Source organism: Trichomonascus vanleenenianus (assembly GCF_965637985.1).
Source record: "Trichomonascus vanleenenianus strain CLIB 3782 genome assembly, contig: TRVA0_001S, whole genome shotgun sequence".
Classification (NCBI taxonomy): Eukaryota; Fungi; Ascomycota; class Dipodascomycetes; order Dipodascales; family Trichomonascaceae; genus Blastobotrys; species Blastobotrys vanleenenianus.
Genome location: NW_027481886.1, coordinates 113,384 through 140,486, shown reverse-complemented (window position 1 = coordinate 140,486; position 27,103 = coordinate 113,384). Strand labels below are relative to the sequence as shown.

At 48.4% G+C, this 27,103-nt stretch overlaps 14 protein-coding genes and 1 non-coding gene across 15 annotated transcripts; 3 read left to right on the top strand and 12 right to left on the bottom strand.

The window, feature by feature from the left end:
* Positions 1-223: 223 nt before the first annotated feature.
* PMT7 (putative dolichyl-phosphate-mannose--protein mannosyltransferase) lies at positions 224-2,974 on the bottom strand (the record flags this gene model as incomplete). The annotated part of the gene is made up of 2 exons (XM_076681739.1): positions 2,912-2,974; positions 224-2,863 (listed from the first exon to the last, which is right to left on the bottom strand). Exon 2 carries the CDS (start codon positions 2,840-2,842, stop codon positions 224-226), a length of 2,619 nt encoding a protein of 872 aa, XP_076543696.1. The 5' UTR covers positions 2,843-2,863; positions 2,912-2,974.
* A 1,760-nt stretch (positions 2,975-4,734) lies between these two features.
* On the bottom strand, positions 4,735-6,795 carry PFU1 (Pfu1p; the record flags this gene model as incomplete). Its single annotated transcript, XM_076681738.1, has 1 exon — positions 4,735-6,795. The coding sequence occupies one exon, from the start codon at positions 6,793-6,795 to the stop codon at positions 4,735-4,737; it is 2,061 nt and encodes a 686-aa protein (XP_076543695.1).
* Positions 6,796-7,798: 1,003 nt separating this feature from the next.
* On the bottom strand, positions 7,799-8,131 carry TRVA0_001S01618 (ribosomal 60S subunit protein L47). Its single transcript, XM_076681737.1, has 3 exons — positions 8,071-8,131; positions 7,946-8,017; positions 7,799-7,880 (listed from the first exon to the last, which is right to left on the bottom strand). The coding sequence occupies exons 2-3, from the start codon at positions 8,014-8,016 to the stop codon at positions 7,874-7,876; spliced, it is 78 nt and encodes a 25-aa protein (XP_076543694.1). The 5' UTR covers position 8,017; positions 8,071-8,131; the 3' UTR covers positions 7,799-7,873.
* Positions 8,132-8,385: 254 nt separating this feature from the next.
* Positions 8,386-9,456, bottom strand: TRVA0_001S01596 (uncharacterized protein; the record flags this gene model as incomplete). Its single annotated transcript, XM_076681736.1, has 1 exon — positions 8,386-9,456. One exon carries the CDS (start codon positions 9,454-9,456, stop codon positions 8,386-8,388), a length of 1,071 nt encoding a protein of 356 aa, XP_076543693.1.
* Positions 9,457-9,873: 417 nt separating this feature from the next.
* Positions 9,874-10,347, bottom strand: TRVA0_001S01574 (uncharacterized protein; the record flags this gene model as incomplete). Its single annotated transcript, XM_076681735.1, has 1 exon — positions 9,874-10,347. One exon carries the CDS (start codon positions 10,345-10,347, stop codon positions 9,874-9,876), a length of 474 nt encoding a protein of 157 aa, XP_076543692.1.
* Positions 10,348-11,046: 699 nt separating this feature from the next.
* On the bottom strand, positions 11,047-11,400 carry TRVA0_001S01552 (YciI family protein; the record flags this gene model as incomplete). Its single annotated transcript, XM_076681734.1, has 1 exon — positions 11,047-11,400. One exon carries the CDS (start codon positions 11,398-11,400, stop codon positions 11,047-11,049), a length of 354 nt encoding a protein of 117 aa, XP_076543691.1.
* Positions 11,401-11,837: 437 nt separating this feature from the next.
* Positions 11,838-11,920, bottom strand: tRNA-Thr(TGT). Its single transcript is given in 2 exon segments — positions 11,838-11,874; positions 11,884-11,920. It is a non-coding gene; the product is annotated as a tRNA-Thr (tRNA).
* Positions 11,921-13,725: 1,805 nt separating this feature from the next.
* Positions 13,726-15,102, top strand: TRVA0_001S01508 (uncharacterized protein; the record flags this gene model as incomplete). Its single annotated transcript, XM_076681733.1, has 1 exon — positions 13,726-15,102. One exon carries the CDS (start codon positions 13,726-13,728, stop codon positions 15,100-15,102), a length of 1,377 nt encoding a protein of 458 aa, XP_076543690.1.
* An 11-nt stretch (positions 15,103-15,113) lies between these two features.
* ERG7 (lanosterol synthase ERG7) lies at positions 15,114-17,315 on the bottom strand (the record flags this gene model as incomplete). The annotated part of the gene is made up of 1 exon (XM_076681732.1): positions 15,114-17,315. The coding sequence occupies one exon, from the start codon at positions 17,313-17,315 to the stop codon at positions 15,114-15,116; it is 2,202 nt and encodes a 733-aa protein (XP_076543689.1).
* Positions 17,316-17,953: 638 nt separating this feature from the next.
* NOP10 (snoRNP complex protein NOP10) lies at positions 17,954-18,185 on the bottom strand (the record flags this gene model as incomplete). The annotated part of the gene is made up of 2 exons (XM_076681731.1): positions 17,954-17,958; positions 18,008-18,185. The coding sequence occupies 2 exons, from the start codon at positions 18,183-18,185 to the stop codon at positions 17,954-17,956; spliced, it is 183 nt and encodes a 60-aa protein (XP_076543688.1).
* A 2,484-nt stretch (positions 18,186-20,669) lies between these two features.
* TRVA0_001S01442 (uncharacterized protein) lies at positions 20,670-20,918 on the top strand (the record flags this gene model as incomplete). The annotated part of the gene is made up of 1 exon (XM_076681730.1): positions 20,670-20,918. One exon carries the CDS (start codon positions 20,670-20,672, stop codon positions 20,916-20,918), a length of 249 nt encoding a protein of 82 aa, XP_076543687.1.
* A 269-nt stretch (positions 20,919-21,187) lies between these two features.
* Positions 21,188-21,462, bottom strand: DAD4 (Dad4p; the record flags this gene model as incomplete). Its single annotated transcript, XM_076681729.1, has 2 exons — positions 21,188-21,304; positions 21,358-21,462. 2 exons carry the CDS (start codon positions 21,460-21,462, stop codon positions 21,188-21,190), a joined length of 222 nt encoding a protein of 73 aa, XP_076543686.1.
* An 820-nt stretch (positions 21,463-22,282) lies between these two features.
* On the bottom strand, positions 22,283-23,089 carry PIB1 (phosphatidylinositol-3-phosphate-binding ubiquitin-protein ligase; the record flags this gene model as incomplete). The annotated part of the gene is made up of 1 exon (XM_076681728.1): positions 22,283-23,089. One exon carries the CDS (start codon positions 23,087-23,089, stop codon positions 22,283-22,285), a length of 807 nt encoding a protein of 268 aa, XP_076543685.1.
* Positions 23,090-23,916: 827 nt separating this feature from the next.
* On the bottom strand, positions 23,917-25,098 carry SSF2 (ribosome biogenesis protein Ssf2p; the record flags this gene model as incomplete). Its single annotated transcript, XM_076681727.1, has 1 exon — positions 23,917-25,098. The coding sequence occupies one exon, from the start codon at positions 25,096-25,098 to the stop codon at positions 23,917-23,919; it is 1,182 nt and encodes a 393-aa protein (XP_076543684.1).
* A 303-nt stretch (positions 25,099-25,401) lies between these two features.
* RRP3 (RNA-dependent ATPase RRP3) lies at positions 25,402-26,925 on the top strand (the record flags this gene model as incomplete). The annotated part of the gene is made up of 1 exon (XM_076681726.1): positions 25,402-26,925. One exon carries the CDS (start codon positions 25,402-25,404, stop codon positions 26,923-26,925), a length of 1,524 nt encoding a protein of 507 aa, XP_076543683.1.
* Positions 26,926-27,103: the final 178 nt, after the last annotated feature.

The following is a 27,103-nucleotide window of genomic DNA, read 5'->3' as shown; positions in this document are numbered from 1 at the left end:
TGGCATACGTAGTATTGTATTTTAATTTATCACATTCTCTTTCTAGTCCCTCGACCCCTAGGGGGGGTTTGGGGGGTATCCCCCCAACTACGGGGTCTGGGGCAGAGCCCCAGGAGAAGACAAGCTCTGGAGGGTTCGACCTGGGGGGCCAGCCCCCCAGACCCCCCGGGGCACCGCTTCGCGGTGGTGGTTTGTCAATTATTTATTACAGATATTCCATATTTCACTTTTCTAGTTTAAGTCCCTCGACGTCGGATGGGTCGATTTCGTTGCCCTGCTGGTCGTAGAAGCGGCTCTTTTGGGTGTACTGGGTCTGGAGTTCAACGAGGCCCTCGGCGACCAATCGCTGGACTTCGTCCTCGTTGAGGAGGTTACCCTCTGGGTCGCGATACTCTACCTTGTTGACCTGGTCCAACAGCTTTGCGGAGACCTGCTCGCCCTTAAAAGTGCCAATATCGTCCTTGCCGTCCGTCACCATGCCCTCGTCAACTGGCAGGATGCTGAACACCTGCTCTTCTTCGTCTACCGTTGGGTCTTCGCCTGCCTCTGGCTCTGGTTCCTGCTCTTCGGAGACCTCGCTGACGGCAGCGGTCTGAGCAGACTGGGAAGCAGTCAGATCGTATTCCTTGTACTCAGAAATGTCATTGAAGAACCTATCGCAGTCGTAGTCCATATCGAGGAAGGTGCTCTTGAGACAGAGGTCCTTGGTCCACTTGTCGCCGTAGGCGAGCGGCGAGAACCACCAGAGCCAGCCGCCGGCGGCCGTGAAGAACAGCACGGTGAGGGTCGTCGACACGATCTTGTTTCGAACGAGTCGCGCAGTCAGGAACTCCCAGAACTGGGCGAGAGCCAAGATGCCAAAGTATAGAGAGCCCAGGTAATGGTGAAGGAATAGTTGACGCGCCATGAGGAACGACGGGAAGTAGTGGATGGCCCAACCCAGGAGGTACGAGCCGAATCCGTAGTCAAACGTGGCGTAGTCGCTGTCACCCTCGAAATCGCGGTAGCCCCGCTGCCATCGCAGCAGCCAGATGCCCTTGTAAGCCACGTAGACAACAATGAGAGCCGTCATGGTCCACCAGATCGGGCCATTGCCTAGCAGGTAGACCTGTCGGTGGTCCTTGCCCCAGAAATTGATGCCTCGGAGCATCAGAGGCCACGACTGTGGTCGAGACTCCCAGGTGTGCGAGTCGGTGAGGCCGGCATTGACCCTCCACATGACCTTGTTGAGCTCCAAGAACTTCGAGAGGAAGGATGGCTTTCGGTAGGTGGTCATCTCAACGTCAGCGCCAAACTGGGGGTGCGAGTTCTCCTCGATGAACCAGATTGAGTTCGCCAGGATGCCGCCCTTGATGCACGTCACCTCCTGCTGTTCGAAAGCCCACTTGGGGAGCTTGACAGTGTGCGAGAAGAGCGTGCACCCGGTGGTAGTATGGATGAGCTTGAACTTGGTATCAAGGGTCCGCAGTCGCTGTCGCGCGACCCCGGGAGCGGACTTCTTTTCTACGATTTCTACGCGGAAGTTGTCGTTGAGGTCACCGGGGAAATCCTTGTAGCCGTAGGCGGAGACCTCGTTCTGGTGGTCCTGTTCCGAGATTGGCGGTCGGTGGTCGTGAGAATGTAGCCGTCGGTAGGTGGGCTTGTGTCGAAGTCGCACAATGGCACCATCCTCTACGAATTCCGGCTCCAGTGGAGCAGTCTCGTTCTCACTGAGCACCTTCTCCAGAACCCAGATGTTGTTGGCATCCTTGTGAGGGTAGAGCGTTATCTGCTGCTGCTTGGAACCGGTCTGGTACAGATGATCGTGAGAATGGAGGTATCCGCCCTGGGTGTTGAGATGTCGAATGGTAAGCTCACTTCCATAGGCAACGTCGGCTGGAACCCGGCTGTTAAGCTTTGTATGCTGAAGAGAGGCCTGGAACTCTGGGCTCATAAACGACGCACCGTCACCCGTGTTGACCAAACAAACAAAATGGAGCGCAAACATGGCCAAATAAAAGGTCAATGGAACGCCAATTAGCAAACTGGCCCGGGCCAAGAAGTGGCTTCCAAACTGGCGCGGAGTCACCGACAGGTCACCAAGCAGCCACCACAGCTGGTACAAAGTCAACAGACCGACCCAGCCAATGGTAAACAGACCAACCCACTTGGAAGAAACAGTAGCTCCCAGACCCAATCCGGTGAGAAGCAGGTACCGGAACCAGTCACGGCCAAACGGCTCCTCGTTCTCAAACTTCTTGAACGCGTAGGCGGTAATTGCAATGAAGAAAAGCAGCGGCGAATCGAGCAGAATGTACCGCGATTGCGTCACCAGCGCATTATCCACCGTCACCAACAGCGCGCCAAAGAAGGCAATCTGCTTCCGGCACCCGGAGGCCCGAAGCGTCGCGTACGAAAGCAGCACTGTCAGGATACCCAGCGTTGCTGGGAGCATACGCATGGCTACGTAGGGCACACCTGGCTCGATGTAGTCGAGTCCAATCGTCTTGAACTCAAACTCTCCATCGTAACCCGCGAGATAGCCCACTACGGCATACAGCATCTTGGCCAATGGAGGATGGACATCCATGAAGAACCGACCAATAATATACTTGCGGGCGAACCCGCCAAAGTGAACTTCGTCAAACACAACCGACGACGGCTGCCACAGCTTCCAGTATCGCACAATGCACGCTACTACAGCCACAATCGTCAGCAGGATCTTGTCACCTTTTGATCCCAGGGCTCGTTCCTTGGCTCTTCCGGCCGGCGGTGTCGCCTTTCGGTACCCTGAGCCCTTATTTGGGGGTGGTGAGCCCTTCACCGGAGAAGGTGAGTACTCAGCCTTTTTCTTCGCAGGCATGGTGAAAAATTCAAAAAAAAACTTGCTCAATTAGCCAAATCTCAGCACCCTCTTAAGGAAAATACCCACAAGTGTCCTCTCTCGAAGAGTTTCGACGCTTTTTCCCTCGCCGTCGTGCTGGTCTTACAAGGGTCTGGTTGGAGGAGGGCTTGTTCTAATTTCAGCCCGAACTTGACACGCGTTCCATCGCGCTATCGCGGGCGCACCCAGCCGCACACCCCCTTCCACCGAACGACCACCCCCTGCGGACTCGGCGATGGAGGCTTGTTGAAGGGCTTTTTGCAGGGTTCGTCCAGGGTTTTTGTTCTTGAGGGGCCAGCCCCTCAAACTCCCCGTAGCTCCGCTTCGCGGAGGCCATTGGACCTGTTGGTTTGGTCTTTGGGGTGTGCATTTTCAAAACTCTGAGTAAACCCTAAACAGTCCTTCTAGGTATCATCCACTGCTCTGGGGCCAGCTGTATCATCCAACGGCCATCACATTTTGTTTCAAGGTTACAAAACGGTACAATCCGCCCAAAAGTACAGAACAGTTCGGGAGCTATGACTGTAGCTGAACCTATAAACTGACGTATTCAATATTGATCCGTATGAATTAAGTAGGGTACTTGAACAATCGCTCGTCCTTGATCACCTATTTCATTCTTTCCCAATACCACTGTCTTTAGATTATTTCTTCGAAACACCAATCTCAGGGTATTATATGGGAAGCGTGCGCATGTAATAGTATAATAGATCCTGATACGATAAATACTTTATATTTTCCCCATGAACTCGAATTGCTTAAATTAAGAGTCGATAATGGATCGACTGACGATTAGAGTGTATCGTTGTATAATTATATTTTTTGGAAGCTTTATTACACTTTGTATTGCCTAACCTCTTTCACTTGCAAGCTGTTGTGTTACTAACTCTAGTGTTGGAGGTGTAACTAATCGTTGTAACGATCTGTAACAAACTTCCACTTCCGTAACGAGCTCTAGTCACAACAAGTACCACGCAGCACAACACCGAGCTCGCCCTCAATGCATTCTACTGCCACAGCTTGCTACCTAAAATTGTATACAATTGGAAGATCTTAACATTTATCTAATGTTTAAAAAGGCTTCAGGAGACTAACGGTTGCTCAAGACGAATCGAGAGTGTTTCGGGAGATGCTACTGATGCCCGACATAACGCACCAGACACAGAGCGAATTGACATACCTATATAATACCATGGTAATAAATCTTGACATAAGTCTGTGCAATAGACTAAGTAGGATAATAATATGGTCTTTGGTCTTAGATGCAACTACTTTTTATTTTACCAAGACTTATTACCACCAATTCAAGATGATCATTTCACCTCTCATATACTTGTAATTGTAGTAGCCTGAGATGTTAGTACGGTAGTTTGATCTATAGAACTTCACTATAATGAGGCTAGCCTTGCAATTTTCAGCGGGGTGAATCGTATAGGGGGCAGGTAGTACAAGTCTAGTATCTCTCTTATTTACATCTTCAACATAACATACCTCAATGAATTACTCGCCTGGATACACATAAAAAGTATCTGCCACTGCCCCAATTCCAGCAATTACCAATAATCCAGCAACTTCTCCGCGAAGCGGAGCCTCAGGGGGGTTTGGGGGGACTGGTCCCCCCAAGAACAGTAGAGGGACTCACCTAATGAAATCAGCAGCTCCTCCGCGAAGCGGAGCCCCAGGGGGGTTTGGGGGGACCGGTCCCCCCAAGAACGTTGGAGAGACTACCGGTAATACATTAATACATTGAGTAACTCTTTCGCAAAGCAGGTCTGGGGGGGATTACAAGCAATAAAAATGGTTATATATATACGTACATACAAAATAAAAAAAAGAGAATCATTCAAAATATCATCATGGTCGTCACTAAGTTAGGTGAGTTGAGAGTAGATCCAGACACCGCCGCCCTGGTCCTCGAGGATTTCGGCGAGTTCCTGCATTTCCTCTGCGTTTGCATTCCATCCGAGCCGGCAGCTGACGCGCACATGGGTCAGGTTGGGCACAATGTCGTCGAGAATGGCCAGCGAGATGTCGTCGGCGTCGATCTTGTGGCTCTGGCCGAGCATGCCCGTCGACTCCATCGTCAAAAACTTGAGCGGGTGTGGAATGACGTTGCCAAACGCGTTGTACTGCAGGTTTACAGGGGATAGGAAGTACCGCGACACGTAGTCAATTGATACCGTCAGAGAACGCAATTTAGGGCAGAGCTTGAGTACCGAGTCCAGCGTGTTTGGTCTCAGAGCCGGCATGGGGTAGAGTACCCGCAGGCTCTCGAGATGGGGGCCCAGTCGCTGGAACAGCTGCCGCAATGGCTCAGACTGCACAAACGGACAGTGGCTCACGGTTAGGTGTGTAATGGTCGCCGGGAACTTTGTGCGGTGAAGGAACTCGTTTGAAATTCCCCCGCTCAACCCCAGGTTCCACAAATTCTCCGGCCAGTCGTGCTCGTACTGCTCACAAAACACCGAAGACCGGGGGAAGTCGAGCCGTTCGAGCTGCTGGGTGTTGGCGATAGCCATGAAGAGCACCCGTAGATCGACCGTCTCGCTCACCAGCGACAGGTCCAGCGTTCTTAGTCGAGCGCACGACTTGAGGCTCACGAGTGGGGCATACCCAAAGCTCGTCTGCGGCGCAATGAACACCTGAAGCGACGAACTGCACCGCCGCAGCACTTTAGACACATATGAGTTCTTGCCGCTCTGGATGATATTCCGCAGATCAAGCACTTTTACGAGCTGCCCCAGGTCCTTGTGCTGGGTCTTGAGCCGGCCTGGTCCACGCACGGCAGACTTCGAAATGGCCTCTACGAAAGTGGCAAAATTGGACGAGGTCAGCTTTGGCTCGCGGTAGAGCCGCTCGACGCCGACCGAGTACCAGTCTCGGCACACATAAAGCATACTGGGCTCAAAGTCCTCCAAAGCATCAAAGATCATAGCCAGGATCTCTGGTGGGAACCTGATCTCCCGCTCTGCCTTTGGCTCCTCATCCGCCAGCTTCATTTCGTGCCACTGGCGGCTCAACTCCTCGAGTTCCTTGCGACGCTTCTCCTCGAGATACCGTCGGTCAAACTCGTACACCTCCTCCAGATCCGGACTGCTGTATCCGGACTCCGCCTCCTCGTCCGGCTTGCTACTGTGGTTGTGGCCCGCCAGTTTGTTTGTGGTTGTCGTCGTGGTTGATCGATGGTGATGTCTCGTCTTGTCTTTGCGCTTCGTCGGGGGCTTCATGGTCAAGCCGCACGCCGCAGCCGCAGCTGACTCAGCGTCTCCGGCCGACGACAGGCTGAGTCGCCGTTCAGCGGCCTGGACGCGCTGTTTAATGGCCGTATAGACGGGATCCGACTTGTCTGCAAAGAACTGGTCGGCCTGCTCGAGTTCGTCCCGCAGCGATTCCTCGTCGTCTCCTTGCTGCTCTGATTCTTCTTCCTCTTCGTCGGAGGAGAGAATGCTAGGTAGCGACCTCTTGCGGTGAGAAGAGGCAGTTACGGCCCTTGCCAGGCCGGAAAAACTAGCTCTCCGCCTTGTAGCGGTCCTAGGGACTTGTTCCTCGTCGCTGTCGTCGGAATTTGACCCAATTACCGTGGTGAACCGCGAATCAAGGTGGTGCACCTGGGAGAACGCGCCGGACGGGATAAACGACGCAGGAGTCGAGTGTCTCCGGAACCGCAACGCCTGTCGGAAAATATACCCGTTGAGTTCTCGCGGGTCCTGTTCTTCGTCCGACGATACTGAGCCAATGGAAGACGCGTCCGAGTTGTGGGCACTGCCTCCCTTGATTACTATGGCCTCTGGGTGGGCCGGGTCTTTGCCTCTTCTGAACAAATCCTCAAACCCCTGGGAGAGCCTCCTTTCAAAGACGTACTGCTGGGGCAGCTTAGGGATGAACTGCTGGTCCTGGAAGTTTGCGAGTTGCGTGCGCAGCCGCTGTTCCATCACCTGGATAGACGCCTCTTCCTCAGCGCGGGACCGTGAGCCATTTCCGCTTAGATTCGAGCCCGGAGTCGTGGTGTGACGGGGCTTGATGGGTCCGGCCTGACTGGAGCCTGGCTCGTGTCTCCGGTAGATAGGTCGAACCCTGCGGTTTCCTCGCTTGTTAACAATGGTGAAAAGTGCTACGATGCTACGTGATTTACGGGAACGCTATGTTTCCCTGGGGGCCTCTCTCATTCACAGATTACCAGTGTCGTTTCACGTTTTCAGTGCTAGGGCCGCTTTAGAGACTTCAACGATTATTAGTGCCGCTTTAGAGACTTCAAAGATTGCTAGTATCGGATAGTGCGGGTGGTAGTTCAAAGATTACTAGTATCGGATAGTGCAGGTGATAGTTCAAAAGATTACCGAATAGTGTGGAAAGTTTACTAGCGTTGATAGGTGGGAATATAAATACGCCCCTCCTCAGATCTAATCTTACGGGGAGTTGAGTAAAAAAGGAGATTTACCTCCACCCTTCCGTGAATATAAGGAAGTGATGTTCGGGAGCTCACACCACCCGTTGGACGTATACGTCTTAAATGGTGTGGGGCAGGGTGGAGAGATGGGGGGATGTGCAACCCGGGGTGCGGAGAACGTATAACATCCGGGGAGGCAGGGCCTGTGCCTTGTCCCTACCAATGCTGGCTGTATGCCGAACGTACCATTTTCTCCTGTGAGGTCTCGTGAAGTTAAATTGAAATTAGCAGGCTTAATGCAAGCTCAGTACATGTCATCATATTAATAGGATGCAATTGTATGCACATGGAAACAGGTACCGTACCGGGTGTAATACCCTTTAGTAGCGTAGAAATGATCCCAATCGGTTTAGACCTTGAAATTACGAACGACTCTCGGCGGAGCCTGGCTACGGGGGTTTGGGGGCTGGCCCAAGAGAACTAGTTTGGATAGTTTCAGAAAAACTATATTTTTATACAATTGATATATTTTCCATCGCAACTAGTCGGCTAAAGTGAAAACGGGACCTAAGGACCCGACAAAATCACCAAAGCACAGTTACAGAACCAGCAAGCCTAGTTGCTTATTTGCTATAAAAAATCAAAATGTTAGTTACCGTTTTCCAATAAATCAATTGATGTTGTAGTTCACTTACCTTCGGGCTCTGACCTTCCGGCGTTTCCTCTTCAATCGTCGAACTCTCTTCTTTCTCCACTTAGCTCTCATTCTAGATCAATGTTAGTTTTCGAATCCAATCCCCAATGTTTAAAAACCACTTACTTGATAAATGATCAATAAGAGTGATGAGGAAAGGAAAAAGGGAAAAAAAAGAGTATTTTTGTAGCGTTTAAAGGTCCCAGCCCCGGGGGCTCCCACCCTCTCCCAGCGACAAAGAGTCGGTCTGGCGTGCGCGCACGCACTATGGCTTGCCCAAATAGCCCCATTTTTGCTTAAGTAATTGGTTAATAAGCGAATTCACGCCCCGCCGCGCCCGCCGCGGGAAGACAAAGGGAGGGGGCGCGCGCGGTCCAGAGCGCCCAGGGGGGGTGTGACTGTTAATTCCGCCGAATCATTAGTGTTAAGCGGTCAAGTTAATTATGATTCGGTCGTCGCTGGTTGAAGGCGACGGACGACGGTGTAGACGAGCCGGAAAGGAAGGATGAGGAGGACGAATACCGTCGAGTTCCATACAATTGCTGCGGGCCACAAGAGCGTGCGGTGCTGTTGGTATGGGTTCGGTGCTTGGATCGACTCGAGATAGTGTTCACCGCTGGGCACCTGTTTGCCCGGTTCTTCGGTACTAAACTCGAGGGTGGGGTCCAATTGGCTGGGCTTTTGGTGGCTGTTGCGCTTCATCTGTAGCCTGTATAGTCGTAGAGTCTTGTCCATCTTTTCCATGGTCTTCCACGCGGTGTGCAGCTCGGTATAAAAGTTTTCCTCTGATCTGTCCATGCGGCTCTCCAGCGCCGACATTTGGCTCGATAATAGATTCATATCTTCCTCGAGGAGATCTACTCTTGCTGTGGTTCTCTCGAGCATTTGCGGTGCCTTTTCGGTTGGAGAAGCGGGTGATGGCGCGTAATTGTGCCATTCACTGGCCTCAGTGAGCCGGTTTATGCCTCGAGCTAGCTCCATAGCGATATAAAGGAAGATATTGAAGTTCGTAATGACTTTGGACCCACTCGAGAGGAACTTCCTTGAGTAGTACAGTACAATGCCTCCTCCAAATGGCGCGCTGAGATGCAGCACCAGAGCAGCGATGTAAGTACTGACTATGAGGGCCTGGCTAGCCCCACGCTTGGCATCTGCCTTTGCCTCATCACCACCACCACCTCCATCCTCATCGTCGCCAATCGGCTGTGAATCGGTAGCGTATTGGTGACTAGCGAGGGCTGCTTGTGCGTAGAACTTCCATGTGCCGTTTGATATGTTCCACAATATCCAGCCGTCGGCAAAGAGCAGCAGCGAGTCGGCCAACAGCGCCACAGCTCCCTCTCCAAGTACCAATGACAACACTGCTGGCAGCAGTGCTAGAATCAGTGGAAACATTGGAGAGAGGTCCTGTTTAGGGGCCTCAATGCTATACAGGGACCCTGAGTCTGACCTGCCCAGGCCGCCCGCGGGGGATGAACTGTCCGAGTCTGGGGAAACTCCACTGTAAGCCATCGTGTGCAATTCTGCTCCTCTGTTTACACGGATTGTCTTTGGTGTATATATCTGTTAGGTTATGCTATTGTATTTTTATAACCCTAATCTAAGTAAGGCAGGGGTTTTGCATTTGAACTCAGGGGTACCGATCAACCCCTGCGATCAGTAGAAAAAATGTCTGCAAGCATGTGCACATGCGGGATATCGACCTCATCATCAATCAGCCTTCTGAAAAGGGCTTGCACGATAGTTCCGACTATAAGCTCCATTCGATTAGTCCTCCTTCGCCTGACGGGATTGTCGTAAACTCCAAATAGCAAAAGGATGGCTTGTTTGACACATTAAAGATTCATAGCTTTATGTACTGAAGAGACTAATTTCCATACATGACTTGGACAAATCTAGCTGCCAACACATCGCTGAAGACAGCGTGTATTAATCTCTCTTCCATCGGACCTGCGAGGGTTTGTACGCGTAGTAGATGCCTCCAACACCAAGCTGCGTGTTCCATTGGTCAATGTAACTGATCATTGCCGTCATAATCGCCATCTCACGAGGCACCCTACTTTCGTCGACTTTGAGGGTGAATCCTTTGGAGTCGTTAATCGTCACGACCGCGACCCGCTCGCGGACTTCACTCTCCTTCTCGCCCAGGTTGTGAACTCGCTCCATAAACTTGCCGCGCGTCGTCCATTGGTACGTCGTGCCGTCTGCTAGCTGGAATAACCGATAGCTATCAATGGCGTCAATTCGGTGTCCCATGACATGCCAGCCCAGCTCAAAATTGTCGCCCTCAGTCTTGATCAGTAGTACATTGCTTCTCAGTCCGGCTCTTATCGCAGCAGTTGGCTTCTCCTCGCCTTGAGTGTAGAATTTGTATGCTCCTTTTATCGCTCGAGATCGAATCATGTAGTATAGCCGTTGGTCAAGTGTCGTCTCAGGATTGGAGTCGTCATACACATCAAATACCTTGCCACCTTTTCCAAACTCTTTTCGAACGGTATACGAAGACACGTTTTCGGGGAGGTCTATAATATTGGGGATATACCGGCTTGATTGCCGGTGCGGATGGAAGAGAAGAGCTTTCGCGACAACCAGGGGTCGCATTACGGGGGACATAATCAATTCGAGAGGCATACTGGATCCAAAATTTTCTCTTCTAGTGATGTATGAAAGGGTTGTTTAGGAGTACCCCGTTGACCGTTATATAAACAGAGGTCGCAATTAAGATTTCGACTACCTCGTACTAAACTCAAACCCTCGGTCACCATTAACAAGCCACGGTTCCCTGCAATGGCTTTCAAAACGGGTCATATGATCGCTTTCCCAAGGTATCATCTCTCTTGTTATTCGGTTACTTCTATGGTCAATCACCTTTAACTAGTTGGCCACCACCATTTCGCTAGGGAGATCAGTTAACGAATTGGATGGATGCAATTGATGCAATTGGCTTATCGATATCTTTTTTTTTTTGATAGTAAGTATACATATACCGTGTTACTACGCTAGCATATATACCCGTCGATCGCAACAGCTGTATGGCACTATATAAATGTCTCTCTGGCAACAATTCCTAATGATAATTAACAAATCCATTGAGGAATACGTTTATGGAAGATCTTTGGCATCTCTGAAGGCAGGAAGGAAGTTGTAAATCTCGGCATTGTCTACGTCCCAGACGCCCTTTTCGTAGTAGACATCTTTCTTGAGGATTTCCTTTACCTCTTCCCTGGAATTCGCCCGGACGGTAAGCATAGAGCCGACGAAGCTTGGAGTAGTACCTTCCTTCGGGTCCTGGGAGAGAAGCCCGCCCCCGCTAGTAAGGATACCTGGCTGCTGCTGTCGAGTGACCTTCAGATTGCTGAAATGCTCAGGACGGATCTCCATTCGCTTTTCAAGGACGTTCGGACGGTCCTTGATAATCACCAGGTACTCCTTCAGGGCCTTTGAAGTCGATAACATTCTTCTCCCAATAGTATTCATAATTCAAAGCGGGCAAACTGTTCGTGTCTAAATGGAGTCGACCGACGTGTCTATCCCCTATATATACTATGGATCGATATGCTTTGGGCCGGTAATTCATGCATGCAGTGCACGGTTCCCCGCGCGCTTATAAAACTCGAGATCCCGCGGCCGGGCCTTGCAATTCACGCGTTTTTTTTTTGAATAATTTCATTTACTACACTGAAATACAATTGATATATAATAATGAACTAATATCACGTGCGCGTATATATATACGCCGGCCGGCTGCGTTTATTGTATACGCGGCCGGTGTATATTGTGTATACAATATATATATTGGCTCCCGCGCGCGTGCGCTCGCGGACGTTGAAATTTACCCGCGCGCGTGCGCACGCGAGATCAAAAATATTATGATCGCGATCAGCAAAAATAGCTGCCTCCTAGCGGAATTGAACCGCTGACCTTTGCATAACGTACGAAGTACAAGTGCAACGCTCTACCCCTAAGCTAAAGAGGCAGTAAGGACTGCGCTGCGACATTTTCAGACATATAAGAAGGGCAAAATAGAGCCAAAAAATTTTGCCCAATTCCGCCTTAAATCGCGAGTTTTTTGGCGTATTTCTAGCCCTATAGAAAACTTCTACAATAGAATTAATGAATAAAGCCATAATGTAGATATTTTATATCGCTCCTGCCAAGCTAGAGGAGATGCAAGTTTGGGCTATTTCATCCGATCGCTGACCCCGGCGTTTCAGCATTTTTAAACAACCTATACAACCTATTGAAAATAGAAAGAATTTGAGAGCTGTATATAGATTTCTGCAACTTTGCGTTAAGTTAAAGCTGCTATGAGGGTCAAAATAAACCGTACTTGTCGCGTAAGCACATTTGCTTTCATCCATCAAATGCTCAGTTCAAACTCGCGAGACAAGGAAGGACTGAAACCATCGCAGACGAAAACTCTGAGTTCAAATAACCTATGCCATTTGAGTTAAAAGTTCATCTGACGTAATATATGGGTATCAGAAAACCAATCCGAGAATAGGTGTGTCAGTGCGACAATTCTACCCTCGAAAAGATCGACCATATCTTCACCGAATGAATGAATGAATGAATAAATAAATTGTCTGTATTGCGACTATGTCCCCAAGTTAGGCTTATATAGTACATAGTACTTCAACATATTTGTCCGCTAAGCAGACATTTCAACATATTATAACAAATCAATGAAAATCAAAAACCTTTAATTGATGGGGGAGCTATACTTTGCGCGCTACTCTTTATGGTCAGTTGTGTTTGTTCGTCCTTTAGTATTTCCCATAGTCACATTCGCCAACGGTGAGTACCATTCTTAGTTCGATATAAGCAGGTACTTCAATTGCCCCAAAAACCTATCTCAATATCTATTCTGAAGCTATTGTGGGAGCCTTCTTCCATGAATGGAAGGTGGTTTGAAATATAATCATACTTATTCTAATCACTGTTGCGTTTACGAATGAAAAAAAGTCTATTTTAGCCCGTTGCGAAGCTGTCACGATGCTAAGCTTTATAACACTTAGTTACTTAGTTCCTCCCATACCGGTATTTGTTCGCTGAACATACATTTCAACGTATTACAACTATAAACCATTAAATGATGGGCAGATTTCCTTAGCGCCAAGGCCCAATGGCAGACGGAAACCCTTTTTTTTATAAAAAAATAAGAGCATGTGGAACACCATTGGTGATACTGGTCCCAAAGTACCGGGGAAAGGATCTGGACCTGATTGTTGAATTTACCAAACCGAATATCGGTAGTACATTCTGGAGTTGAGTTCGTAGTGCTGCGATAAGAAAAAACATTAGATAATCTATGTAAATAGAATATTGAAATGTGTTTTTAGGCTACCCCGTATTATGCTGTATACCAGGTAACTCACTCGCGCTCCGAGAAAAAAAAAATCGAAGACTCCTAATAAACAATTAACGGTAGATACTTTCGATTGCGCTTAATTGTAGCTAGCGAGGTGAGGTACCTATACAGCAATTCTTCAATTCCTCTCCTCTTCCGACTTTTTTACTCGTTGGGCGAACATAAAGAGCGAACGAGCTTGCCACCTGATCTTCTCACCGTTGTACCATTGGTTGCAGTAATATTCTCATATCATATGGCCAATGTTTGGGAAAAGATTCAGTTTACTCGGACTCCCCAATTACCAGAATTTCCGAATGCATTATGCAATGCTGCAATCGCCGTGACTTACAGGTATTTTCGCGCGTTTTTTCGCGACGCGTAAATTAACCTCCCAATTTGTTCCACTCACCCTGTTACAGTGCTCATGAATGTACCGCCCCTATAGCGACGTTCGCCCGTCCCAGCTTCGATCATCTGCTGATCTTAAAAAGATATGTACAGCTGGGTTAGTAGTATCCAAGCCGGTTTATAATGCTGGCACCGGAGATTTCAAATTTCAACTTCTAGATCCCAGCACAGCCGACAGTCCACCGGTAAAAGTGCACTTGAACATTGCACATTACGAGCAGTTCCATCCACCAAATCTCCAACAAAATGATGTTGTTCTTCTAGTGGGGAACAATTATTCTGGCGGGACAATATTTTCAGCTCCTCGTTCAAGCATGTACATTTGGTACATTTCAACGGCTGATTTCAGCAAACAGAGGAATCTTAAAGCGGCCGAAAACTACAGATATCAAAAGTTCCCTGAGTTACGCGAAGGGACCCATGATTGGAAGATTTTGACTAATGTATGCAAGGAGGCCGAGCAGTTCGGTCTTCGAGATTTCAGTGAGTGGAAGCTCAAGGAGACGAAATCGGAAAGCACTACCCCTCCGCCACTCATGGCAGACTATCCAAAAAAGACCCTCGAAGACATCGACTCAATGCTGAAAGTTCGAAACCCAACACCCCAAGTTGAGGTGACGATAACGGTAGAGCATTTGAACGGGTTTAATATATATGGGACCGATCACTCGAACCACTGCAATCAATACATATTCAAATTGTTTGGTAGCAAGGAAAAGGATATTGATAGAATATCAGTGGGTTGCCGTCTAAGGATACAAGGTGTTGCGTTTAAAATGAGCCAGAATAGGGTGTTTGGAAATATCCGTGATGGGTGCTTTATCACAGTGTTGCCCGCTGATGAAGTGCCAAGTAGTACAAAACGAACCAGTGAAGGAGAGAGCAGTAAACGAATTGGGCCGGTTAAGGTCCCCAGGATTGTGAACGAACCGGTAACTAAACACAAGCCTACCCTGCTAGGCTCCAAAAGTGAAATGATTGATTTCAATCTCGACCAAGAGCTTCAATCTGGAACACTGAGAAGCATGTACGATCAGTTTTTGCTTATCAAGAACAGTTCTATGCAATTCCATGTCAGAGTTCGCATCTGTTCTACCCATCCACAATTTTATCGAGATTGGATTAACGACAAGAACGAAGTGTGTTTTACGCTTTTTGTCAATGACGGATCAATTGCCAAGGATGTACCGATTTACTTTGACGAAATCCACGGATTGGCATTCCTGAATTTCCGGCAAAGGGAAGAAATAACGCCCAAAGCCATAATGGAAAGAATGAATGTAATAAAGAACGAGTGGGTTGATCTTGGAGTCCAAATTGTTTCTGCTCTTGAGGATTCTATTATAGGGTACCAAATAACGGGATTTGGAGCCCAGATTAAAATGATACATGACTAGGCGTGGCTACTCTACACTCGCGCATTTCTGCCGTATCTATTGGCATACATTCCAAACGCCTTCATCGGGAAATAGAACTTATAGTTCGGATATTCCATCGCACAGGAATGGTTGAAGACGCCTTCAACATGATTCCAGTCATATGAGCCGTCCAGATTTTGCTGGTCCATCAAATATCGAACGCCACGGTCGATAATATACTTCTCTGGGTAATCTGCAAGCAGTAGAGCAATAACAGCCCAGCTAGTTTGAACCACCTGACTCGTTTCATCTCGCACCCAAGAATGAACTTCGCAGGACCTGAAATTCTCGCACCATCCACCGTCTTCTTCTTGGTGGGAGGCCAAAAAGTCACAGCCTTTTCGCATCTCCTCACAGCTGTGGTAAGTCCAGCCCTGAGTAGACAGCGCCTCAATGGCGAACATAGTTGCATAGGTAAAGCACACCCCCCAAGATCCGTACCAGCTGCCATCCTGTCGTTGGAAACTCTTGATGTAGTCCAAGGCGATTTTGACAGCATGATCAATGTCTTTTGATCTGTAGTCGAAGTACTTTCGGAAGTATACCAATCCAAGGACAGATGAATCCGTGCACTCCACGTACGGGTATTCGATCATGATGTTGCCAAACACTTCAGCAGGGTTGAGCTGTTCAACAATTTCCGGACCCTTGATTCTCTCATACGAAGCGAATGAGCCGTAGTGGAAATTGTCAGTGTTTTGCAGAGATAGCAACACATCAATGCCATCTCTGAGCCTCTGCTCCGAGATCTCGTCCTTGAGGAATTCAAGGCCGGGAACGTTCTGCACCATAATGATTGCCTTGATTGCTTCAGCGGTACAGTCACTCACAGTGAAACCCTGGGTTTGGGTCGAGAACGGCCATGCACCGTTTCTGTGGTCTCTGAAACTCCCCTCGACACAGTCCTCTACAAATTGTGACCTCAGCAGGAACTGGTACCCCTTGACAATGGCGTCTTTGAACTCTGGTAGCTCGGCTAGGCCCGCGACGACGCAATATTGCAGAGCGAAAGCGCAGTCCCATACCTGGACACCGTTTGTTCCATTCATCATCATGCCTTCCTCGCTCATGAACAGAAAATCTGGCCATCTGTACAAGAAGCGCTGGAATTCGGGTGAGTTACTGCCTTTCTCGAGGTATACACACATGGCACTCATGACATTGCTGACTGGCGCAATTGCCAAATAGTCGGTATTTTCGAGGTCCTTGAGAATTAGCTCAAAAGCATACTTGTTGGCTTTCTTCAGGAGCCAATTGGGTCGGATATATTTCTCATACTTCACTAAACCCCAGTTCGCGATGTCGAGCAACTTAGAGTGTGGATAGTACAAGTCCACTCCGCACACTGTGTTCCGGTGCTTGGAAAAGTCAATTGAGTCGTAAGGCACCGTGTAAAGCTCTTCTCTGAGCTCTTTCAACAGCGGATCCAACTCGGCCTTGGCCCTAGTAGAAGATAAATAGCCCAAGGGCAAATAAATAGCTCGCGTGTGCACCCACCACCGACCAGGGTGGAAAGGCACTGCATATGGCAACATCCAGAGCTCTGGAGGAGCTGGATTTACACCATCCCAATCGTAGAGATTAAGCATAGCCAGGTACGCCTTACCCCAGTGCGGGTTGCCAATTGCACCGCCTAGGCGATGGAGTGTTTTACGCGCCTTGACAATAGCCGGATGGTCTCGCTCCATGCCCAATAGCCGCAGAATTAAGTAATTGATAGTCGTGCCGAACGCCGTACTCTTATCATAGGTGTGCAGCCCCCACCCGCCGTCGACGGGGTGAGCTCGATTGATAAGGTATCTCGAGATTTCAATCTTCTCCTCCTCAGAATAAGGAACTTTGCAGAAGTACTTGGCGACGATATATCCGACCAGCATGAACATTGGCCCGCTGTATTGGCAGGGGAACGTGCCGCAGGGGTCCTGGATGTACTTGAGGAAGCGCATGCACTTCACCGCCGCTTCAAACGGTGTTTCAGCCTTTGGGGTTTCTCCCGGGTCGAAGGTCTCTAGGCCCAGCTGGAAGGAGGTGAAGTTGGACGGCGGGTACTTCTCGAGGTGGTCGTCACCTTCGCGGATGTAGACCCAATTCTGCTTCCCGAGGTCATCAGTGACAAGTCTCCACCGACTGGGATCAGTTCTGGGCAGTCCGTAGCGCTCAGAAGGCAGCACGAAGCCATCGCCAACCTTCATTTGTTTGGTCTTTTACGCGATGATGTTTTATCGTGTTGAAGGGTGGTGGTGATGTTTGAATCGGGGTAGGCGGAGCAGCAAAAGGGGGCCAACATACTCGTGCATATCATACGTAAGTAGAGCACGCCCACATATTTCTGGAGCTACGTACGAATTCTAGGCTTTGCCGTCTGTACGTATCTTGCCCAATGTCGAGATGTACTCGGTTGTTATATTTCTGTTTTTGGTGATTCGATTTGGGCTTATTTTTACTGAAGTGCGACATGCATAATTCAGCAATCTCGATAATATAAGTAATTTCAATCGCGGTTGATTTGTTATTAATAAAGTCAAGAGTGTTTGGTATCTTCAAGAGTTCTTGATGATCGCGTTTAATGTCTACTGGTTTGCAGTTTGTGAGAAGATGGACATCTTCAAGCAATAATAGGATGTCATGGGCTATTGAGAGAGAAGGATCAGTTGGACTGCAGATTTGGGCAGGCAAAAGATGGTCGAGACCAAAGACTACAGCATGGAAGAGGGTTCATTCAAATATACAGCCAGTAATATCTCAGATACAGTTACCATTCTAGTTGTCGATAAATAAATACAGTTATTACAATAGTCATCACTTTGAAGACATCAGATATCAATACCGATTATTCTAAACCAGTTAGTAATCCCCAGAAACACAGAAAGATATCAGAACTTACTCTGCTGGGTTGGCAGCATGTTGAATCGCTTCTTCAGAGTGACTCGCTGTCGCGAGAACTTGTCGTCTGGCGAAAATCGAGCTGGGTGGGCAGACTTGGTGATCTCACCGTCAGCAGTCAGCTTGTTGAGAGTGTAAACTCGCTTGCCCTCGGCATCCAAAGTGTACATCAAATGCATCTTTAATGTTTTTTGATAAATTTTTTTTGTAAAATTTCACTTTTAATGTGTCGGGAGATGATCGATTTATATTTGCTCAAATAACCATAATTAACCCAATTTTATTTGTATATCAGCCGTGCGTGTTTCAAAACTACCAGCATACTTCGAATGTTGGCCGTTACATATCAGCAGATATATCATATCCATATCATATATTAACTGAAATGTCGTACGTCATTCAAGGCCTGTTGCTTAATTCATATATGGCACAGATGTTGCTTTGGACTATTGTGACTGGCAAGTATCATCCAATTGTGGCCAGGTTCAAAACTAACTACCCCGGGTAGTAAATCTACCTGGTATTCTACCGTCTCACGCTGTACCAAAATAATTACTGGTATAGAGCAGGAAGGTATTCACAGCTGAATTGCGCTTGTCTTCTTTAATATGCACCAGGAAGAATAGCATGGAAACCTACAGTAGTACAGTAGGTGTAGTGCGATGGTACTCACAGATAAAATTTCTGCTTTCCATGGGCCCATTCAATGGAATCAGCTTATCCACCTGCGGCATATTTTCTACTGTATTATATTTTATCTGCGTCTTGCTGCATACTGAGTAAGCTCTAGCCTACTCAACAAAAGCGCATTATCGTAATGTAGTCGGCTGAAACCTTAATGCCGAATCACGCCGGGTATTCATTCGACCGATATGTGACCAGTGCAAGGGTTTACCTTGGATTGTGGAGAGTTTTAATATCTGAGATTGGCTGCACCGTTATCAAATGTAATGGTCATGGCCTTTTTTTCGAAAGTCTAGGCCCCAGGGAGCATACGCATATTGCATGATTGTATGTGCATATGTACGGAGGAGAAGCCCACAATGCCTTTTGGACGTTTAATTTTCTAGGCCGGAACAATGCGCATTGCGCATATTAGAGTATCTCTCGCAAGTGGGCCTAAGGTGTGTGCAGAATGGAAAATAACACATGCCTGCGTTAAGCAGACTGGAAATCGCAGCAGCCGAACTCACATCTCTCCTCTTTTACGATCAGCATTTACACAGGGAGCCGTCCTAACGTACCTGTGGGTACGTATATCCAAAAGACTGGGCTTCATCGCTCCTGTGTCCACTGGGGAGGAAAATATGCCAGCCAGCTAAAGTACGCCAGAATCTGGTACTGAAGCACACTCTCACTAGGATTGATTATTCTCACGGGTTTCACCAGGGATGGAGAATACATGCCTTGAAGATATGCAGCTACGCTTATTTTCTGCCGTGCTTTCTCACCACCAGCCATTCTAAGCTTGAAAATGCCGCTTCATCACGTGTAGAGCGAGAAAGCCACAAAAATTCTCCGATTGACCTGAGACAGAAGTTACGATCTAACCGTTGGCTATAGACGAACCGATTTATACATAGCTGTCGTACGTGTTTTGTTTTGGTACGTGTTTTGCTTTGGGGCTCTGAAAGCCCGGGATTGGCAGTTCGTCAATGATCGAGAGACATTCGGCGGTGCAACAAACATATCGGTAAACATTGACAATTGGCGATATACATATACCAGGGGAGTGCGTGTATGCTATTGTTAGTAGCCTTCCGGCCGTTTTTCTTCATGCGTGCCAGGACATGTATTCCTGATCCTGCGCTGGGGCTGCGGGTTGTATATACGGACCAGGATCCAGCTTGACGGGCCTCCGCTCCAAATGCAGTGAGTGACGAAAAGAACGCACGAATGGGACGGTATGCATTGGTGCGGCGAGATAATCCACAGACGATCACAGTAAAAGGGGGTGGTGCTTTTCAAAAAAAAAAGTCCTTCGCATCACATAAAGCGTCAGCATGAGCTGCGAGGTAGCGGCAAGCCAGCTGTAGACTGGCAGGAAGGCACACCTTCGGATTGCCCGATTGAAATGCACATCCAGAGCCGAGTACAGCCGACCAAAGGTCAGGAGCCTCTTTCCATCGAATGATCAGAAGGGGGGTGACGAAAAGGAATACGGAAAAAGGGGGGGACATATGATTTAATGGTCCGCATTTTGGATAAATTTAGATTCAATCACCGGCATGCTGTGAACGATCTTGAATGCGTTTGACGACAGGTAAAAGTAAAACCGCGAAAAACAAATTAAGGAGGCTTGGAGATAATTGTGAAAGATTTTCGCTGGTAAATGCAGGAAAGCATTTTTTTTCTGCCTACTTTGCCACAATACCTGCTTCTTTACCATTCTGGTTCGACGTGAGGACATCAGACACTGTCGAGTATATAAGTAGCGTCATACCTCAGCGGGAATTCTGACGAGAGGGCCAGAAAAAAAAAGCCAAAGTGCGGGCGATATAGCACATGATATTTGATGGCTTGTAGCCTTGTAATCGGAGTGCCAGATAATAGAATTTTGATATTAAAGCACCGTTCGGGTTCCTCATAAATCCATCATTAATCTTAAATTAGTTATTCCACTTGCGGGACCACAGATTTGAATTTGGTCACACCCATAAATCATGCTCAACAGACATTCCGAGGCCATCGCAGAGGAGTGGCGACGCAAGCTCGTTGGCAAGCTGTTCATTCCTCAAGCACAGCTAACCCGTCAAGCTGCCGGGAATCCAAACGTGGTGTCCGAACGCCATCTTCCTCAGCCGTTCAGAGTGCTGCGACCAGGCATGGCCGCTACCATGGACTACCGGCCGAACCGCCTCAATGTCATGCTGGATCAGGCTGGCCGAATCGTCAACGTCAACTATGCATGAAAACGTCAAAATTTTTTTTTAACGAGCTAACGAATCTTTTTAATATTTAATTGTTACGACCACGAGATGGAGAGGAAAATCATTTAAAACGAAACAAAAGGAAGGAGCTGACGGAGGTGTTCGCAATTTGTCGAAATAAATAAAAATGTATTACCTGGTAAGCAGAGGGATTTATCAAAAATAAATAAGTAATTACGGTATCTGTAACCCACATCAGATTGGTTTTTTTTTTCGGCAAACTGGTTGGTATTTTGAAAGATGCATCCACATTAAATGGGCTTTTCGGTCAGCTGGTTGGTACTTTCAAGATGGAATTTGACGTTTCGCTGGTAGTTCTCCCACATTTGCGAAAGCAGCTCGACGTTCATGTTCTCACGATTCACTTCCTGTGTCCATGTCAGACTCGATTTTCAATTTCAACCGGTGTCTCTCGACTTACCTGTAAAGATAGGTTGACCTGGACGATAGCGTCGTTCAGCTTTTCTACGTTTGAAATGATACGCGCCAGGATCGCATTCTGTACCTGTTCGTGAGGATTCTCCATCGTTTGTTTTGGTGTATGGTAAATCAGAAACTCACAGGGGTAGATCGCGATTTGGGAGGTGAGCCGGTTTCACACGACAACGACTTCCAACCGTTCTTCGTTAATTGCCCGTAATATCGACCTACTGTACTTAGTGATGGGAATTCTGCTTGCCTTTTGATATCTAGTTTTTTAGCAATACTTTTTATAAATAATTTTCAATAAACGAACCCATGCCACTTTACGTTGGAGAATACTTGTAAGTTATCTGGGGTGGTTAGCTATGGTAGCCGTGCAGTGACGATGTGTTCATATCTATCTGAACTGCACAATAATATCCCATACATTAAGTCGAAGATGAAAGACGAGTAGCTCGAGGGTATAAGTTTCTTGCCATATAGCTGTCGCGTCTGGTTGATAAAGAACCAATGCTCTATCTCGACTCACATTACCAATGTAATTTATAGACAGATTACCGGTAACAGTTAAATATGTTCAGCAAAATCCATGAGTGATTGAAACTTGCAGCAATTTCGTAATTATTGAATGCCTACTAGTTAGCTAAAAGGGATCCCTGACTTGTTGTATGATTCTATGAATCGCCATCTGTCAAGATAATAGGAGGCTATCATAACAATATGGTCACTTTCTGAGTTGATAACAACGGTAGTAACTCATTCTGTATCATTTATGCTAATGGTTCCATAAATCTCGATTCAGAGGATATACAAACCTCGGCGAAGCCGAGCTACGGGGAGTTTGAGGGGCTGGCCCCTCAAGTAGGAATAATCCGATAAATAAATGCACAATTTTTCCCGATAAATAATAGCTTTCCTAGAAGTTAGTGGTTAATAGCATGCACCGGGCAGGACCCAACCCCCTTACGGGCGAACCAGTCCAGAATGCACCGCTCATGGTAGACGCACAGACACTCGAGCCGCCCAATCTTCTCGCCGAGCTGGAAATCCTCGAAACAGATGAGGCACTCGGCCCCTCCCGCGGAAATGAGGTGGGACTCGTCCTTGAGGACATCTACAATCATGCGGTTATTGAGCCTTTTCTGGTTCGGCGAGCCGGAAAACTCGGCCTGCTCTATGCACTTGAGAATATGGGCCTGCTGGCGCGCCTCGTCCAGCGCAGATAGCTTCTTGCCGCAGATCGGACACCGCGACGAGTCGTCTTCGTCCACGGAAGCTCGGTCTGCCCCAGACCCGCCACACCCGTAAGCGTCCTGGATCAGCGTCTGATCGTATATCCCTCCCGCGAATCGCGAGCTTGGCGACCTCCGGGAGGACCCGCTACGCTCAGCTTCGGCCGTCCCGCCGCGCAGGGCGGCCCGGACCATGTTCAGTTCCTCCATGCAAACGTCACAGGTCCGGTGCGGAACATGAGGGCTCTCTAGGAATATCTGCGACGGTGGGCACACGACGTAGGTAGATGGGAGGTACGTCGATTTGTTGTCCGAACAGTATCCGCACACGACTTTACCGCACTTTCGGCAGTGATGGCGACGGAACAGGAAGGTGAACGGTCGGTGACAAATATAGCAAACGGTCGCCTCTTCGTCGACCTGCCAGGGAGGCACGGAGTCTGGCGGTAGGTCGTTTCTTCTCAGCCTTCGCCTTTGATACATCGTATTGGCGCTCATAACTTTTATCTTTCTGCGGGGCCGTCCGAACAGCCAAGTCCAATGGAAAGAGTTCCGATAGAGTACGAGGCTGCCTAATGGATAATGATAAGGCAGGGAAGGGTGGTGGGGTGCGCGCGCACTGAGACAAGCCGCACCGCCTGCGGCAAATATCTTCCGAGGCCTTCGTATTATTTGTACCTATTATAATTTGTAGGCATACTGAGTTATGTTAGTATGAATACTAGCCTTGGATTCAGAAGTAGTTAAGATATATCTTGGTAGTCAGACTTATTCATAGATCGATATCTGGAGTACCGTAGTGAGGAAATATATTAGTACCAGTACGGTAATCAGAACTATTCATAGGTATTGGAATAATCATAAAATATACTGGCAGTCAGGTCATTGTATGTATCTGGAGTAGCCAAGAAATATATTGGTAATCTATTCATAGATATCCGGGGTCAAGAATATCTAGTCCCTATCCATAGAGATCGTTGGTCAGATCCATCCAGGCGGATAAAGTCACTCAGAATCTTTCATTGGTGTACTGAATGTCTTTTGGGTCCATAGACAGCTTTCATTCTTTATTCAAAACGACTATACACGTTACTCCGACTCTGCCATTCCTCGGCGAAGCCGAGCTACGGGGGTTTGGGGGCTGGCCCCCAAGTAGTTAACCCCGCTGGTTACCAAGAGTAACTGCTAAATTGAACTGGACCTAACAATATCGTTGATAACTGTGTATTCAAACCGACTTTCATTAGAAAGTGTCAATCGTTGAGTGCTAATCATTCAAAAGTGGTTAATCAAAACTGTTAATCATTAATGAAGTAAGTACATAACTACTCAGATTCGTCCATAGACACATCATCATCACCCTCAGAATCTTCCTCCCGTCCTTCTTGCTCCTTCTGCTGCGCTTTAAGAATACCTCGCTTTGTTCGCGACATCTTGCCCTCCACGGCCTCCTTCTTGCGCTTGACGTTCTCCTCCTGCTCCTTCCGTCTCTTCTCCTTAACTGCCCTCTTCTGTGCGTGCAGCTTATCCTGTTCCTTCTCCTCCTTCGCCGACTTGGAAATCCGGCTATGGAACAGCGTCTTGCCCTCACACATGCCGTCCTCAATCTTCCTCAATTCCAATCGCATCCGAGGGCCCATCTCAACCAACTTGACTGCCCGTCTCTGCGTTACATCCTTCTTCTTAGCAGACACCTGCTGCTGTATATCTACAACAGCATCCTCCTCGACCTCCGACTCCGAAGTGTACCCAGCAGCCGCAGGATCCAGCAAATAGTCCGAGATATCTTCAGCCCTCGCCAAATTCGGCAGCTTCTTACCCAGCTTCCTCTTGACCGCCTGAAGCTTCCTGATCTGTCGCGATCCGTCTACGAGCTTCGTCTCAACCATATAATGCCTCAGATCAATATATCCCTCCTCGTCGTTCTTATACACCATGAGAACCCGCTTGATAGACCCAACGTTTGTCCTCTGCGCACTGATAGGCGGGAACATGTTCTGGAACATGGAAGTAAGCAGCTGTTCTTTGGGGTCATCATGATCCTGCGGCTTGAAACCGTTCATCACCAGCAAAGGCGGATTGAGGTACTCATTGCCATTGACGGACTTTGGCGTCTTAAGGAACTTGTGGATGTCCTTGCACAGACTATAGCTGGTGACCTTGAAGTGCAGAGTCGGTCCTCTTGGAGTTCTCGCGATTCGCAGCGACGTGTTGCCGTTGAGCGATACCGAGAACATAAACAGATGGGTGACGCCCAGCGGGCCGGCCATCGTGACAAAGTCTCTTAGACGGTTGCTCTTCCTCTCTTTGAGCTTCGCAGCAGTGTGAGGTTGCATGATGAGACGGAAGTCTCTTACCAGCTGGGCCAGAGTGTGTGTGACCTCTCGCTTGGTGTCTCCGAGCTTGAGGACCATTGATTTCGGGATCTTGGCCTCCTCTTCTTCGGTGAGCTTGGCATGGGTCCTCTTCTTAGAGGTTCGCGCTCTCCTCGCACCTGATTTACCCATTTTTTTTTTATTTCTCTCTTTCTGGGTTTCGTTATCGGTTGAAAAATTTCAGTCGATGTCGGTGTATTTCCCCCTGGCGAAATATTTTTTTTTATCGGCGCGGCCCACTGAAATTTCAGCCTCAACATTTTGATCTGATTCCATTTGTATTTGATTCGACTTCATTCTTTAATTTAAGGAGTGATATTACTAGATTCGTTGGATAGAAAGATACTTTGTATCCACACTTTTGAACTGGAAGCGATACCGTGGTCCTGAAGCAGTGAGATTTTGATCTGAGTTCAGCATAAGTTGAGAGTCGATATGGTTGTCAAGAAGGCTAAATGGAGTAAGAAGTCGGCTCTGTCAGCCAAGACCGACAAGTCGAAGGTCGAAAAGCCCAAGAAGAAGGTCTCCAAGGCTACTAAGCCAGACCCAGTGGTCGAAGAAGACCCAGTAGTCGAAGAAGAATCTTCCGAAGAGGAGCCAATAATCGAAGAGAACTCAGTAGCCGAAGAGAAGCCAACGACGCCAGAAACTGAATCAGAAAACGAAAGCGAGGAAGAAGAAGAAGAGGAAAAGACGTTCGCTGATCTCGGCGTTATCGACATCCTCCAAGAAGCATGCACGGCTATGGGATTCACCAAACCAACGCCTATCCAGAAACAGGCCATCCCGTATGCCCTGGAAGGCAAGGACGTTATGGGAATCGCTGCCACTGGTAGTGGTAAGACGGCTGCATTCGCTTTGCCAGTCCTACAGGCCCTCTACGAGAAGCCAAGCCCATACTTCTGTGTTGTCCTGGCCCCAACGCGAGAGCTCGCGAACCAGATCTCTGACCAGTTCAAGGCTCTCGGTGAGCCCATGGGCGTCCGGACATGTGTCATCATTGGTGGCCAGAGTCAGATGCAGCAGAGCTTGGAACTCAGCAAGAAACCGCATGTCATTGTCGCTACGCCCGGTCGGCTGCTCGATCACCTGAAAACCACCAAGGGATTCAACCTGCGAAACCTGAAATACCTGATTCTTGACGAGGCTGACCGATTGCTGGATATGGATTTCGAGCAGCCCATCAAGGAGTTTCTCAACCTCGTTCCCCAAGACAGACACACTTACCTCTTCTCTGCCACCCCTTCAAAGAATGTCGAGAAGCTGCAGCGAGCTTCTCTTTCTAACCCAGTGCGAATCTCTGTGTCGAGTCGAATCACTACCGTTGATACCCTTGTCGAGCGAATTGAGCTGGTTCCATTCGAAGCAAAGGAGGCCACTCTCGTGTACATTCTCTCTGAGATCGTCAAGGGCCGGTCGGTAATTGTATTCGTCAACACCAAGGAAGACGGAACGCGAATCCCCATCATGCTGGAGCTGCTCCAAATCACAGCGGTACCCATTAATGGCAACATGACGCAGGGTGCGCGGCTGTCTGCGCTCAACAAGTTCAAGAGCGGTGCTGTCCCGATTCTCGTGGCTACTAACGTTGCGGCACGAGGTCTGGATATCCCCCAGGTCGATGTGGTCATCAACTACTCCGTTCCCGAGAACAAAGACGAGTACATTCACCGAGTAGGACGAACTGCTCGAGCAGGCCGAAGTGGTATGGCCATCACGCTGATTACGCAGTACGACTTTGCGCGGTACTCTGAGATTGAGCGCCAAGTGCATGGCGATAAGAAGGTCGACACGTTGCAGCTGGATAAGGACGAGATTTCGACCTTCAGGGCAACAATTGACGATGCTCAGAGAGAGGCCAAGATTCGAATGCGAGATATGGAGATCAAGCGACGCGAAAAGGGCCGATCCAAGCAGCGCTACCAGAAGAGAGGCAAGCACAACGACCAGGACGACTAACCATAAATCAATTGACATATTCTCCGTTTTACCTTTTCGAGGGCCAGCCCTCGAGCTCCCGTAGTTGGGGGCTCTGCCCCCAAACCCCCGTCAGAAGCATGTATCTCCGCGTAGCGGAGCCCCAAGGGGGGTTTGGGGGGACTGGTCCCCCCCATCAGCAGAGGTGCCGGTTAAATTG

What these genes read in the sequence shown, in the direction of transcription:
- TRVA0_001S01618 (XM_076681737.1), bottom strand. Translation starts at nt 8,016, where the DNA reads ATGAGAGCTAAGTGGAGAAAGAAGAGAGTTCGACGATTGAAGAGGAAA.